The sequence below is a fragment of the Arachis hypogaea genome, chromosome 15 (assembly GCF_003086295.3).
Source record: "Arachis hypogaea cultivar Tifrunner chromosome 15, arahy.Tifrunner.gnm2.J5K5, whole genome shotgun sequence".
In the NCBI taxonomy this organism is placed as follows: Eukaryota; Viridiplantae; Streptophyta; class Magnoliopsida; order Fabales; family Fabaceae; genus Arachis; species Arachis hypogaea.
This window is the reverse complement of record NC_092050.1, coordinates 22,801,004-22,813,517: the sequence shown is the minus strand read 5'-3', so window position 1 is coordinate 22,813,517 and position 12,514 is coordinate 22,801,004. Positions and strand designations below refer to the sequence as shown.

The following is a 12,514-nucleotide window of genomic DNA, read 5'->3' as shown; positions in this document are numbered from 1 at the left end:
GCAAGTTTGTTACAAGTTTTTAACATATATTTTGTTCATATCATGGCTTCAATACTTAAGGTCAAGGCCCAAAATGGGTTAATCCACCTCAATAGATTCAATAAGACCTGTTCAAACTATAAAGACCGGTCCAGACACTACACGAGTCGACATACTCGACCTGTTCAAGCCATGGGTCAAGTCCAAAAAAAAAAGCCATGGGTACTATGACGCGTGTTCGACCCGATTTGGACATCAAACAATAATTTGATTCCACTTAAGATTATGGCCGAATCGATCATCAAGTTACTCAAATTATTGATTTATCGGTTTAAAAATTCAACCAAAAATAATCGAATTATAATAAAATAATATATTAAATAATAAATAAATATATAAAAATATAAATATATTTTGATATAACTCTTAAATATATACAAATTAAAAGTATAATTCTAATTAAAATCTCATAATCATATTTAAATATAACACATGAGTCAAATACTCAAATATACAAAAAATAAATATTAAAGGTCAAAATTTATATACATATAAAATTTATAATATTATATAAAATGATAGTATAAAATAAATTTATGCGTGCATCTAATTACATAACATTAAATTACAAAAAATAATTACTTATATTAACTATATGAATGGTCATCTAAACAGACGAATATGATTGAACAATTGTATAAAAGATTTTAATTGTTAATATATTAAAATTAAGTTCTATTCTATATTATAAAATAATAAAGAATAAATATAAAAAATATCTAATAATTTAATTATATTTTAGTTTCTATTTTTTATGTATAAAAATATATGTATTTTTTAATTTTTAGTATATATTTAATTTAGATTGAATATATTATCTTAATACTTAATATATTAAAAATAAGTATAATTAATGGTACAATAAAAAACATTAAAAACATTAAAAAAAGGCCTTATGATAGAAAATAAAAGACTGTAAGATGGGCTAAACTATAAATTTCTTACCGAAAAGGTCAAAAGGAAAAAAAAATGATTAGGCTCAAATAAGATAGCCCATATCTCCATATAGGAAAGCCTTATATTCCCTTGGTGTTTGCACTGTAGCAGACAGTTGTTAACTACTTAACTTCTTATCCAAATATTGGAAGATAAATACAAAAACGCATGTGAAAGACTGAACTGGCATCGTCAACGAAAGAGAAAAGTAACGCAGCAAACACATATTAGTATATGGGAGCAAGATAAAGATGTCAAACGTTTTTCTTTAAATATGTTTTTTAAAAATTAAAATTTAACACATATAATTAATTAAATTATATTATTTTTATTAAAATTAAACTGAACAATTCAGTTTAGTAAAAAAATTATTACAATATTTCTATTATAAAATACAACTAAAATATCTCTATTATATATATATATATATATATATATATATATATATATATATATTAATTTTAAAAACTTTAAATTCTAATTCTATAACGATAGAGAAAAAAAGATTAGAATTTAGAATTTTTAAAATTATAATATATATAATAAGAGTATTTTAATTATTTTATATAATAGGAATATTGTAATCATTTTTTTATAAAAAATAATATTAATTTAGACAGATTCAAAATTTGATTTACTATTTTTTGATTAAATTAATTTGTCTGGTCTAATTTAAAAAAGAATAACATAATTTAAATAATTATATATATTAAATTTTAATTATTAAAAAATATCTTTAAAAAAGACGTTTTCTGCGTCTTCATGGAACATCTCCTTAGTATATTACATCTCCTTGCTCTAATTGGGATCCGCTATTATCGTTACAAACAGTTACAGACCCATAAAAGTTTTAGTAATGGAGTAAAAATAAGGGCAATATACTGAAATAAATTAATTGAGTGAATCTTTTACCTATATACATTATTTGGAAATTGGTTACGTGAATATGCAAATTGATTATTACGTAATCCGTGGGACTCAACCACGGTTTTAAGTTTATACATAAATCGTGGCTACCTGACACGGACGTTTGAAGAAGATTGATCATAAATTGTAGCAAGCTACCACGGTTTATTAAGGGAGATAAATATACATAAAACTTTGTAAGCAGCAGCGATTTATGAAGAACTCTTATTAGGCATAAACCTTTGTTAGCTGCAACGGTTTATGAGGAGAGAAACTCTATATATATGTGAGTGACATTTAAGCTACTGAAGGAATCTTTTTCCATTTATTAAATTAATTATGTATTATTTTTATTTTTTTTTTCTCTATAAAATTGCAAGAAAAAATGACTCATAATTAACCATGCCAAAAATTCTTCCATTTTTATGATAACTATAAGAAAAGTAGTTATAACTTATAACTTTTTATACAATTTGTGATAGTATAAAAGATGTTTATTTATACTAGATTAAGGCACAGTCAAAGAAAGATTGAGAGTAAATGGAGTATATATTTTTTTGCATTCATATAGTTTACATATAAAAATTAAGAATGAAGCGATTTTTAAGGAAAAAAAAAGTATACTTTAGAAGGGATGAAGAGAAAAAAAAATAGTCTTAATTTATATGGTTTAGTACACTACGTACTCTATGATATACTGTACTGTACTTTGACTTGCAACTCGGTCTCAACTTTTAACAAAGAATTTATTATATGCATACATTATAAATAAAAAATTTAATTTATTATTAAATAATAATTTATTATTTAATAATATTATTATTAAATAGGTAAAGACATATCAAAAAATAAAAATATATATCAAATAAAAAAATCGTTTTTTTTACATCAAATTAATAAGATAAAAAAATATGTTTTTTTTTACATTAAATTGATAAAAAAGAGACATAGTACTATTTTTAAACGTAAAAGGTTTAGAATAAATTAAAAAGATAGAGCAATTACTGAGAATATAGATTAGATAAGTAAATTAAAGACATAGTACTATTTTTTTAAAATATTGATTATGTAGAGTATTATATTTGATATTTGAGTACATAAATATTTACTTTGAAACTAAATTAAATTATTAATTTTGTCTACTACAATATTATTTGTTTTGAATATTGGTCAATTTATTTGATTGGCATATATATAAGACACAAGAAAGTTCGTTTAAAAACATTAGTATATTAATTTCCTAAACTATCTAAAGTCTAAACTATTAATTATGTAGACTATTGAATTTGATATTTAATTATATAGAATACTTGATTTGACATTTATTAATTTTTTAAATTATATTGCAAAAAAATTAATTAATTTAATATTATTCGTTTGTCACATAATTTTATATTACTCAAAGCATAAACTGTGAATACACTCGATGCTTCTCAGTGAACTTCATACTCTTCTTCTACATATGCTAACTTTTTTCCAACTATAATCCGTTTTAGCCTCCAACGGTTTATGTATAAATTCCAAACCGTGGTAGGCTCCCACGGATTACATAATAATAAAAATACACATGTATATAACCAGTTTTCAAATAATGTATATACATAAAAAATTCAATTAATTAATTTATTTCACTACATTGCCCTAAAAATAATATAAAAAAATATATATAAAAATTAATATTAATATATTTAATATGTAAAATTCAAAGTCTATAAATTAAGATTCTTTTCATTTAATGTTTTAGTCATATTGTTTAATATGTTTATTATTAATACAAGATATAATATAACACACAAAAAAATTATTATTCGTTATTGAAGAATTTATAAAGAGTATAACTTAAATTAAACAAATTCGATTCTTTTCTATAATTGTGTGGGGGAGCAAAAAATATTATAAAAAAATAAAAATTCAAATCAAATAATCATAATTCTCTTTATATATATATATATATATATATATATATATATATATAAACTATTTCTTTTTTTACTAAACAATTATTTAATAATTTTTCATCATGTAACTGAAGAGTTTATCATTATTATGGTGAAATTTTTTAGACAAAAATAATTATTAATTATACGTAACACCGCCAAAACTAAAGAAAAAATATATATCTCAATCAACTATTAAAAAAAATTACTAAATACTAATAGTCTATTTATATTTGAAAAGTAAGATTTAGATTTGAATGATTAGGTAATCGGATTATTATTATTTGCACTTTTAATTGAGTAAATATGATTTTATCCAATCGATCAAAGTTATATAATACAATAATTTTTATTATTAAATTAATATTTAATAATATAAATTTTGTACACAAATAAATTTTTTTAAAATACAGAGACATATACATGATTACAATAAACTCCTTATATATATATTTTTTATTTTTAAGATTCAATGGGGCAAATGCCCCCACAATGTTATGAGTAGGTCCATCCTTGGCTTTGCCGCCGTTGGGTCACCGGGAAGCGGAGCCCGATGCGAGGAAAATAGAGCACGAGGAGAGAGAAGCCTCGCGTCGTCGTTGATGTTGGTTGGGTCACTGTCGAACCTCCGTTAGAGGCGGTCACTGTGCCTCTGGCCGTTGAGAAGCCCTATTGACGTCGCCATCCCCCTGTTGCCGCTGCTGCCAGAGTTTCTGGTCACTGGGTATGGTGTTGTTGTCACCGGAATCACCGCCAGAGTTTCTACTGCTTGGCTTAGTCGTTTCTTCTTAGTTGCAGTAAGCGTTTCCGTTTCGAAAACTCCTTTGGTCACTGTTCTATTATCTTATGCTAAGGTTTTGCGGTGTTATTTGCTATAGGGTTGAGCTTTGGTTATTACATATTGCAATTAAAGTTGCTGTGGTTGCTGCAAAAGTGGTTTGGAGCGGTGGTTGTGGCTGTCGCGGTTACGGACCGAGAGAAAAAGAGTTTGTCGCGTAGTTAAGTTGCAGTCGAGGTACGGTCATTTTCTTAAACTCATTTTACGCGAGTCTTATGGATTGAACTGAACTGTTTTGGATAGATGTGAATATTTACCTGATTGATTTATTGAATTATTGAGGAGGCTGGTTATTTTGATTTATTGATTTAGTTTGTTGAGTTGGTCGTTGTTGGACTAGTTTCTTGAAATTGGTTTCTGGATTATGATAGAATGATTTGAGATATTGGAATTGGTTTTATTTGATTTATCAGAAATAGGTTTTGAGAATTGAAAATGATTTGAGATATTGAAATTAGTCTGATTTTGGAAATAATTTGAAAAGAGTTTGAGAAATGATTTGGTTGGGACCTGAGAATGGTGACAAAGTCCGAGTTTTAGGGGAGGTGCTGTCGAAATTTTTATGATAATTTTGAAAGTTTTATTTTGGTTAATTTGGATTGAAGAATTGTTTTATTTGATTTTGATTTATTAAGAAAAGAATGAATTATGTGTTGAGTTTGAATTATTGAGAAAAGAATGATGTTTTGAGTTTTATTTATTAAGAAAAGAATTATGTTTTGAATTTGATTTATTTAAGAAAAAAATTTTGTTTTGATTTCAATTTAATATAAAGAGACTTATGTTTTGGGTTTGATTAAAGAATTACTTTTTGAGGAGTTTTGGTAAATCTACAATATTTGAATTTGATTGGTGAAGAGGGATGATTTTTGAGTCTTTAGGAAGTTAGCAAACTTAAGAATGAGTTTCATTTGATTACTTTTAATGAAATGGTTACGTTTTGAAAAGTATTTATTGAATTTAAAATAAATAAATTTCTTAAGTCTTTTGAAAGAGATTTAAAATGAAAATGGTTTTGAGGTTGGTCTGGGAGATTTTGATTGAGTAAATATGAGTTTTATGAATGAGAACGGGTTTAGAGTGACATTGTTTTGAAGATTTTAGAAAACGTTATAAAAATTGGTTTTGGTTTTAAAGGAAAATGATTTGAGGAAAAGTGATTCTTGGCATGCTGTGAACTGAATGTATATTGCTATTGAAGTAATTAGGTAAGTTAAGATTGAGGATTCTCTCTCTTTCTGCGATAGACAAGTTGAGGTTGAGGATTCCCTCATTTGTTGTGGTGGACAAGATTGAGGTTGAGGATTCCCTTTCTTGTCGCACCGGAGAGTTGGATAGAATGTGGAGGATTCTCTTCCATTCAATTCTATATTATTATTTTGATTTTTGGTTATGATTAAGATTATATTTGACGAAATGAGATTTGGATTGACATTGTGAGGATGGTGGTTTGATCCTGTTCACGGATAGACAAGTTGAGGTTGAGAATTTCCTCTCTTGTTATGGTGGGCAAGCGGAGTTGAGAATTTCCTCTCTTGCTACATCGGAGAATTGATAGAGAAGGTTGAGAATTTCTTTTGATTCAATTTTTGACTGTGGTGTAAACGAGTTAGGTTGAGAATTCCCTGTTGTTACTATTTTGTCAATTTTTAGCAAATCGATGGTGGTTCGATATCTAATGATCTGGGAGCGAAACCTACTCCTCTTTGCAGGTACCAGTTTTCTAGAAGTGCATCAAAGTGTTTTCGATTGGATGGGATTTGGAAATAAAGATAAATTAAATCATGTAATTTAAGATAAAAGATGACAAAACAAATTTTCGAAAAGAAAAATTAACTGGAATTGGAAAGGTTGCATTGAAACCTAAATAAAGCAATAAAGGTGCCTTCGACTGAATCAAAGGGCTTTGACTTGAAAAATAGAAATGATGAAATGTAAATTGAACAAAGAAATTAAAGATTTCTTGAATGATAAATTTACTTGAAAAAATAAAGTTTACAGAAAATGTAAATGAGAAATTTAAAATGTGGAAGGAACCCTATAGAAATTGAACTCAAATGCAGACTCAGAAATTCGCTGGGATGTGAGTGTGCTTGAGTGTTTTCTGAAGTGAAATTCCAACCCCAATTTTCTAAGACATCTTAGTATTTATAATCTACCTTTAGTAACTGACAATTAATGATAATTAATTACAATGAACTATGAATTTGAAATTTCGAATGCTTCTCCTTGGTAACTGTTCCCGCCTTTTGATTGTCCGCATTCCCCACAATTTCCTCACGTGATGGAAAACTTCTTAACTTCTCCACTACTACAACTATTTGAATCAATCTTTTTCGAATAACCACTTCAAGTATCCCATTCGATTTGACTCGCTCGATTTATCAGGAAGCCTCGAAATCAAATCCGTGCTAAGAACCTTCACCCAACACTTGCACACATGTCACCGCTTATGCTTTCGACAACTTTATCAATTCGAACAATTCACTCTTATCGAAAATATTTTTCCGATCAACAAATTGCCCCCTTGGATTATTGTGTTTGTCTTCGATGACTTTATCGAAAGGTAAAACGCTTAATCCAAATTCAAACTTCAATTTTAAAATCAGTAATAACTATCATTTAACCTCCCGTCAATACTGACCCACTCGACACGTTCCCCGAGACTCACGCTTCTTTTTCCTTTCACTTTAACTTCCACGCGAAGTTATCCCTTTTCGCATTCTTTCTATAGTAACGGCTACAGTAATACTTTAAATTCACCAATCTCCCCTTTGTTCAAACTCTTCCTGAACTCGTCACTCTCTGCACCCCTCTTATTCTATCAAATCCCCAACTTTGCATTTTCTTTCCCTCATTTTACAATGGCAGCTTCTTCTTCCCATGTTACTATTCAAGACAAAGGAAAGGGTCCTGCAATAGCACCGCCGACCCCACCAGCTCTTCGCATACTGAATCAAGTCAATGACGAAGTCATTGATGACCCTCGACTACAAGCTAATGATACTAGGATCTTAATCCCCTTCACAATAGGCACGGATACCCATTGCTTCCTCGGACCAATTGAATCCCTAGAGAGGGCAAACAAGAAGCTTTCTTTCTTTCCCTAGTGCCGAAGGAGAAGATCTATTAATTAATCAAGCTTTCAACATCTCTCATTTTATTAATCAAAAACCATTCAGGAATAATCCCAAGATTAATCCTCGAGGATACGACTTCTCTGCCTGGTATCAACGCCTTGAGCCCACAAAAAGTGCTACCTGGGGAGCGTTAGGAATACAGGAACTGCTAAGGTTCTCCCATTTCACACTTACCACACTCCCATGGACGATTGGAGCGGTAACCTGCTTCTAGAACATGATGACTAACAACTTTCACCTCCCTTGTGGAATGGTCGGAATGTCTTTTTTGGACGTAGCTGCCATCATAGGGCTTCTAATAAACTCTCCAGATTGTACTCCTGACATGCAGCCGGAACATCAATACACTGTCATCTTAACCAATTCTTACAGTGATTTCATTGCTCATAACATGGGTGCTGAAAGTACAAATATTACAGATGACGAACATGTAGCCTTTTTATTTTATTGGCTAAATGCAATCTTCTTTTGTTCTCGAAGTGTTCAGATGTCGAAACTCTTTCTTCCCTTGGCTGCTTTGCTTCACGAAGGAAAAGTTCTCAACTTGGCCAAACTTCTTTTAGGGCACATTTTCGAAGAACTTGGCCAATTCGTCCAATGTCTCCGAGACAATAGTATTATAAGTACAGGTGGCCCTCTCTGGCTCCTCCAGCCATGGCTCAATGCCATTTTTGAAAAGTTTATGACGAAACCTGGAGTTGGGGGCACTGATAAGCAACACATCGAAGGTTTTCGATTAGCTAACTATAAACCCAACTTCCGAGACACACAAACAGATGAGGACTGATTCTGGGCTGTCTTTTCTCTTTTCCATTCCTGTAAAGATTTTGACAATGAGGATCTGGATTTCACCCCCCTTTTTACGCCGAAATCGCGGCCCTGCATGGCTCGATCGCCTACTTTTCCCACATGATACAGAAGAAAATGAACTGGCAAATCGGAATTAGGCAAATCTATTGGCTGTCCAGGTAATTCCGATTGGATTACCCCAACACAAGAAAGAAAAACTTAAGGTGACATTATATGCCCCTCACTTTACAGCCAGACAGCTAGGATTTTCACAAGTGATTCCGATCCCTTTTTCTCGGAATAACAAACCACTTTGCCATGTTACTCTGACTTCCCAACGTGACCTTGACTTCTTCCTTACAACAAATCAACAACACAAGGATCACTTTAATTTCCTTGTTTATGACCGCAGTACATATATTACTAAATCTTGTCTCGAATGGTGGACTACCTACTATTCTAAGTACAATCGTACTTTAGAAGCAATCCAGCAATCTGCCATTCGAACAGATCCTGCTGCAGAAGGTTTTCCCAAAAAGTCACAAAAAAGAAAAGCTGATACCACAACCTCTTCCGATCAACCACAACACAAAAGTCGAAGAACTCCTACCTGAACTTCCAGAAAGGTAACCATCATCCATTTACTATCCCACACATAATTATATATTTCGAACTGATACCTATTGATTTTTTATTTTCATTTCTTTATTAGTTACGGTTACAACCATCAAGTGAAAGTTCTGATGGGAACGAACAAAATATTCAGAAAATTTTTGTCACTTCTCCCTAATCGGAAGACATGGCTGATTCTGATCCTGGTCCTCAACTAGTACGAAAATCCAGACTTCGTCCGGTAATACAATCATCTCTATACATATTTCATTCAAATTAACATAAATTTCGAATTTATAATTGTGTATCTTTCATACCAGCCTACCACTATTGCTCATTCAATTTCATCCTCTGTGGCTCCTGATCAACCAATTCTGCAACAACAACATGACCCAGAGCACTCCACATCACATGACTCAATTCAATTCACAGGGCCTATTCAGCCAATTCCAGATGTTTTTTCACCTCCTCCTCATACAACACAAGTGGTTGATTCGACGGCAAATCCCTTGCAGCATTCTCCAGAAGACACCCATATACTTGAGTCGATTTCACCAAACAATCAAACTGCACTTTCTGCAGAAAACCAAGTAGCTCCAGATTCTGATTCTGCTTCTAGAATTGTTGACACCACCAATTAAGATTCTTCCCGATCTAGGGTCTTAGAGACTCCTCCCAAACCGTCTAGTCCTCTTCAACAGGCTAGTTTTCAAACTTCCCCTAGACAAGTGTCTGAAACACTGAATGCCTCCACTACTCCCACAAGTGCTACATTGGCCAGTCTGATCTCTGTCTTAGACCAAGTTCTTCAAGAGGATGAAGTGCATGTACCAGTGCCAACACTTCCAAAGCCTGCCACATCAAGACCTTCATTCGAATTAAGTGCTGACACCCAAGAACAGCTCCGATCACTTATAAAGCTTTTGGATCATCCACCTGCCACATGGGTTAATGATACAATTCTTAACCAACTTTTGTCTGAGCTTTTGAATTTTTCTATTGAACTCCCAGCCTCTTTACTTCATTCTAATTCAATTCAAGAATTCAAGAAACTACTCAATGAAAGCGTAGCTTCTCAATTCCAAATCCAAGAAACAAAGACAGAAGAAGCAAAGGTCCAATCTAACATAGAGAGTTGTATTACAGCCTCTCGACCAATTCAAGTCTCTCGTGAGGAATTCGATTTGAGGATTGCCCATGCTATTTTCGTTCAAGCTTTTTATGACAAAGAGGAAACAAAACTTGAAGCAGAACTGGCTCAAATTAATGAAAAACTTACCAGAATTCGTCAAAGACGAGCTATCATAGCCAAGCCTCTAGCTTCCGCTCAACAAGAACAACAACATCTCATCTAGGAGCTTATTTCGATCCAGACCAAATAAGAAGAATATGAAGAACAACTCAAAAAGATCCAGTTTGACAAATTCAAACAAACTGAAGTGCTTTTAACTCTGGCCAACAGGAGAGTAAAGCTTCGCTCTGATTTAGCAAAATTATAGCGCCTTGAAGTTTTTCATTTCTCTCTGTATGACTATCTTTTCTATTTTCTAGACTTATGCATGTTGAACTTTTAATTCTGCCAACAATAGTATTGCTTTAATTATTTTTCATTAATTGAGTTAATTACTCTTTCTGACTCGATATCTTTAATCTGATAAGTATTTCCCGAATATGTTCCTAGCTATCACTTGGAAAGGACCCTCCCAAATATGGGACCATTTACCAAGAAATTTTGATTTCTTTTCCATTGGCAAAATAACTTTCAAAACCAATTCACCTGTATTAAAAGACTTTTCCTTGATTCGACAATTATAACTTCGAGCGATACCTGCTTTCTGTCGAATCATGTTATCGAGTGCCAAAAGTCGCTCCGAATCTAACTCGCTCAATTCATTGAACATTGCATTCCAGTAATCATCGACTGGTAAATCACTCTGCTTTGATATTCTTAAAGTATTTAGATTTATCTCTAGTGGTAGCACTGCATCATGACCATATACCAACTTATATGGTGAAGTACCAGTCGAACCCCTTGGTGAGTTTCGATAAGCCCACAATACTTAGCTTAAAGTTTCATGCCATGTTCGAGGCTTGTCTTCAATATATTTTTTGATCAAACTTATCAAAATCTTATTTGCTGCTTCTACTTGCCCATTAGCCTGTGCATAATAAGGAGTTGAGGTAACCATATTAATATTTCTCGAAGCTACAAAATTTTTAATCCGCTGACCAGTAAACATCGTTCCTTAATCAGTACTTAATGTTTGAGAAATTCCAAATCGATGTATAATATGTTCCTCAATAAAGTCTATTATCTCACCTTAACTTACTTCTATCAACGGAATCGCTTCAACCCATTTTGTAAAATAATCAATTGGTACTAAGATAAACTTGTGTTGTTTTGATAAAGGAGGATGAATTAACCCAATTAAATCCAAAGCCCAACCTCTAAATGGCCATGGCTTTATTATCGAATGTAATTCGGATGCTGGGATTTGTTGAATTGAGCCATGCTTCTAGCATTCTAGGCATGCTTTTGTATAATCAATGCAATCTTTAATCATGGATGGCTAATATACATGATTGCGATATAACACCCATCTCATTTTCTTTCCAGCCTGATGAGCACCACATATCCCATTGTGAACTTTACCCGAAGTAATATTTTGATCATTTTGACCCAAACATCTCGATAGACTCCCATCGATACCTTTCTTATACAATTCATTAGCCATTAAAACAAAATTCATTACTCACAATTTCATCTTTCTATCAACTGGGATACTGGGATCTTTTAAGTACTGAGCAATAGGCTTCTTCCAATCAATATCCTCCCATTTATCAACGCACAAAACTTCTCTTTCACCTGCAGGTACTAAAATCTGACAAATACCTGCCAATGTCTCAAGGGTTCCTGGGCTAATTTTATACTTCGAAGCAATTTGGGCTAATTTATTAGCCATTTCATTTTGAATCCTTGGAATATGAATCAGAGAAACTCTTTGAAAAGAAGTTAACAACTCCCAAGCAAATGTCAAATACTTCTGTAACTTCTCACCATTACATTTAAATTCTTTGGATAACTGTTTTAAAACCAACTGAGAATCCCCTAATATCTGAACTTCCGAAACTCCCTTATTAATTAAGATCTCGAGGCCCAAAATCAAAGCTTCGTACTCTGCCTCATTATTCGAACAAGGATATTTTATTTTGAATAAAAATTTTGACGGAATTCCTTCTGGTGAAACAATTAAAATTCCAACTCCTACGCCATCTTTATGTTTTGTCCCATCAAAATACAACTTCCAATAATCGAT

At 31.8% G+C, this 12,514-nt stretch overlaps 1 protein-coding gene across 1 annotated transcript; it reads right to left on the bottom strand.

Moving 5' to 3' along the window:
* Window positions 1-10,843: 10,843 nt before the first annotated feature.
* On the bottom strand, window positions 10,844-11,932 carry LOC140179156 (uncharacterized). The gene is made up of 3 exons (XM_072217809.1): window positions 11,777-11,932; window positions 11,317-11,422; window positions 10,844-11,178 (listed from the first exon to the last, which is right to left on the bottom strand). The coding sequence occupies exons 1-3, from the start codon at window positions 11,930-11,932 to the stop codon at window positions 10,844-10,846; spliced, it is 597 nt and encodes a 198-aa protein (XP_072073910.1).
* Between the last annotated feature and the right edge of the window lie 582 nt (window positions 11,933-12,514).

Coding starts and splice junctions, on each gene's coding strand:
- LOC140179156 (XM_072217809.1), bottom strand. CDS start 11,932: ATGGCTAATGAATTGTATAAGAAAGGTATCGATGGGAGTCTATCGAGA. Junction 11,423..11,776: donor GGGTGTTATATCGCAATCAT/GTATATTAGCCA, acceptor TTTACTGGTCAG/CGGATTAAAAATTTTGTAGC. Junction 11,179..11,316: donor AGCAAATAAGATTTTGATAA/GTTTGATCAAAA, acceptor GTCATGATGCAG/TGCTACCACTAGAGATAAAT.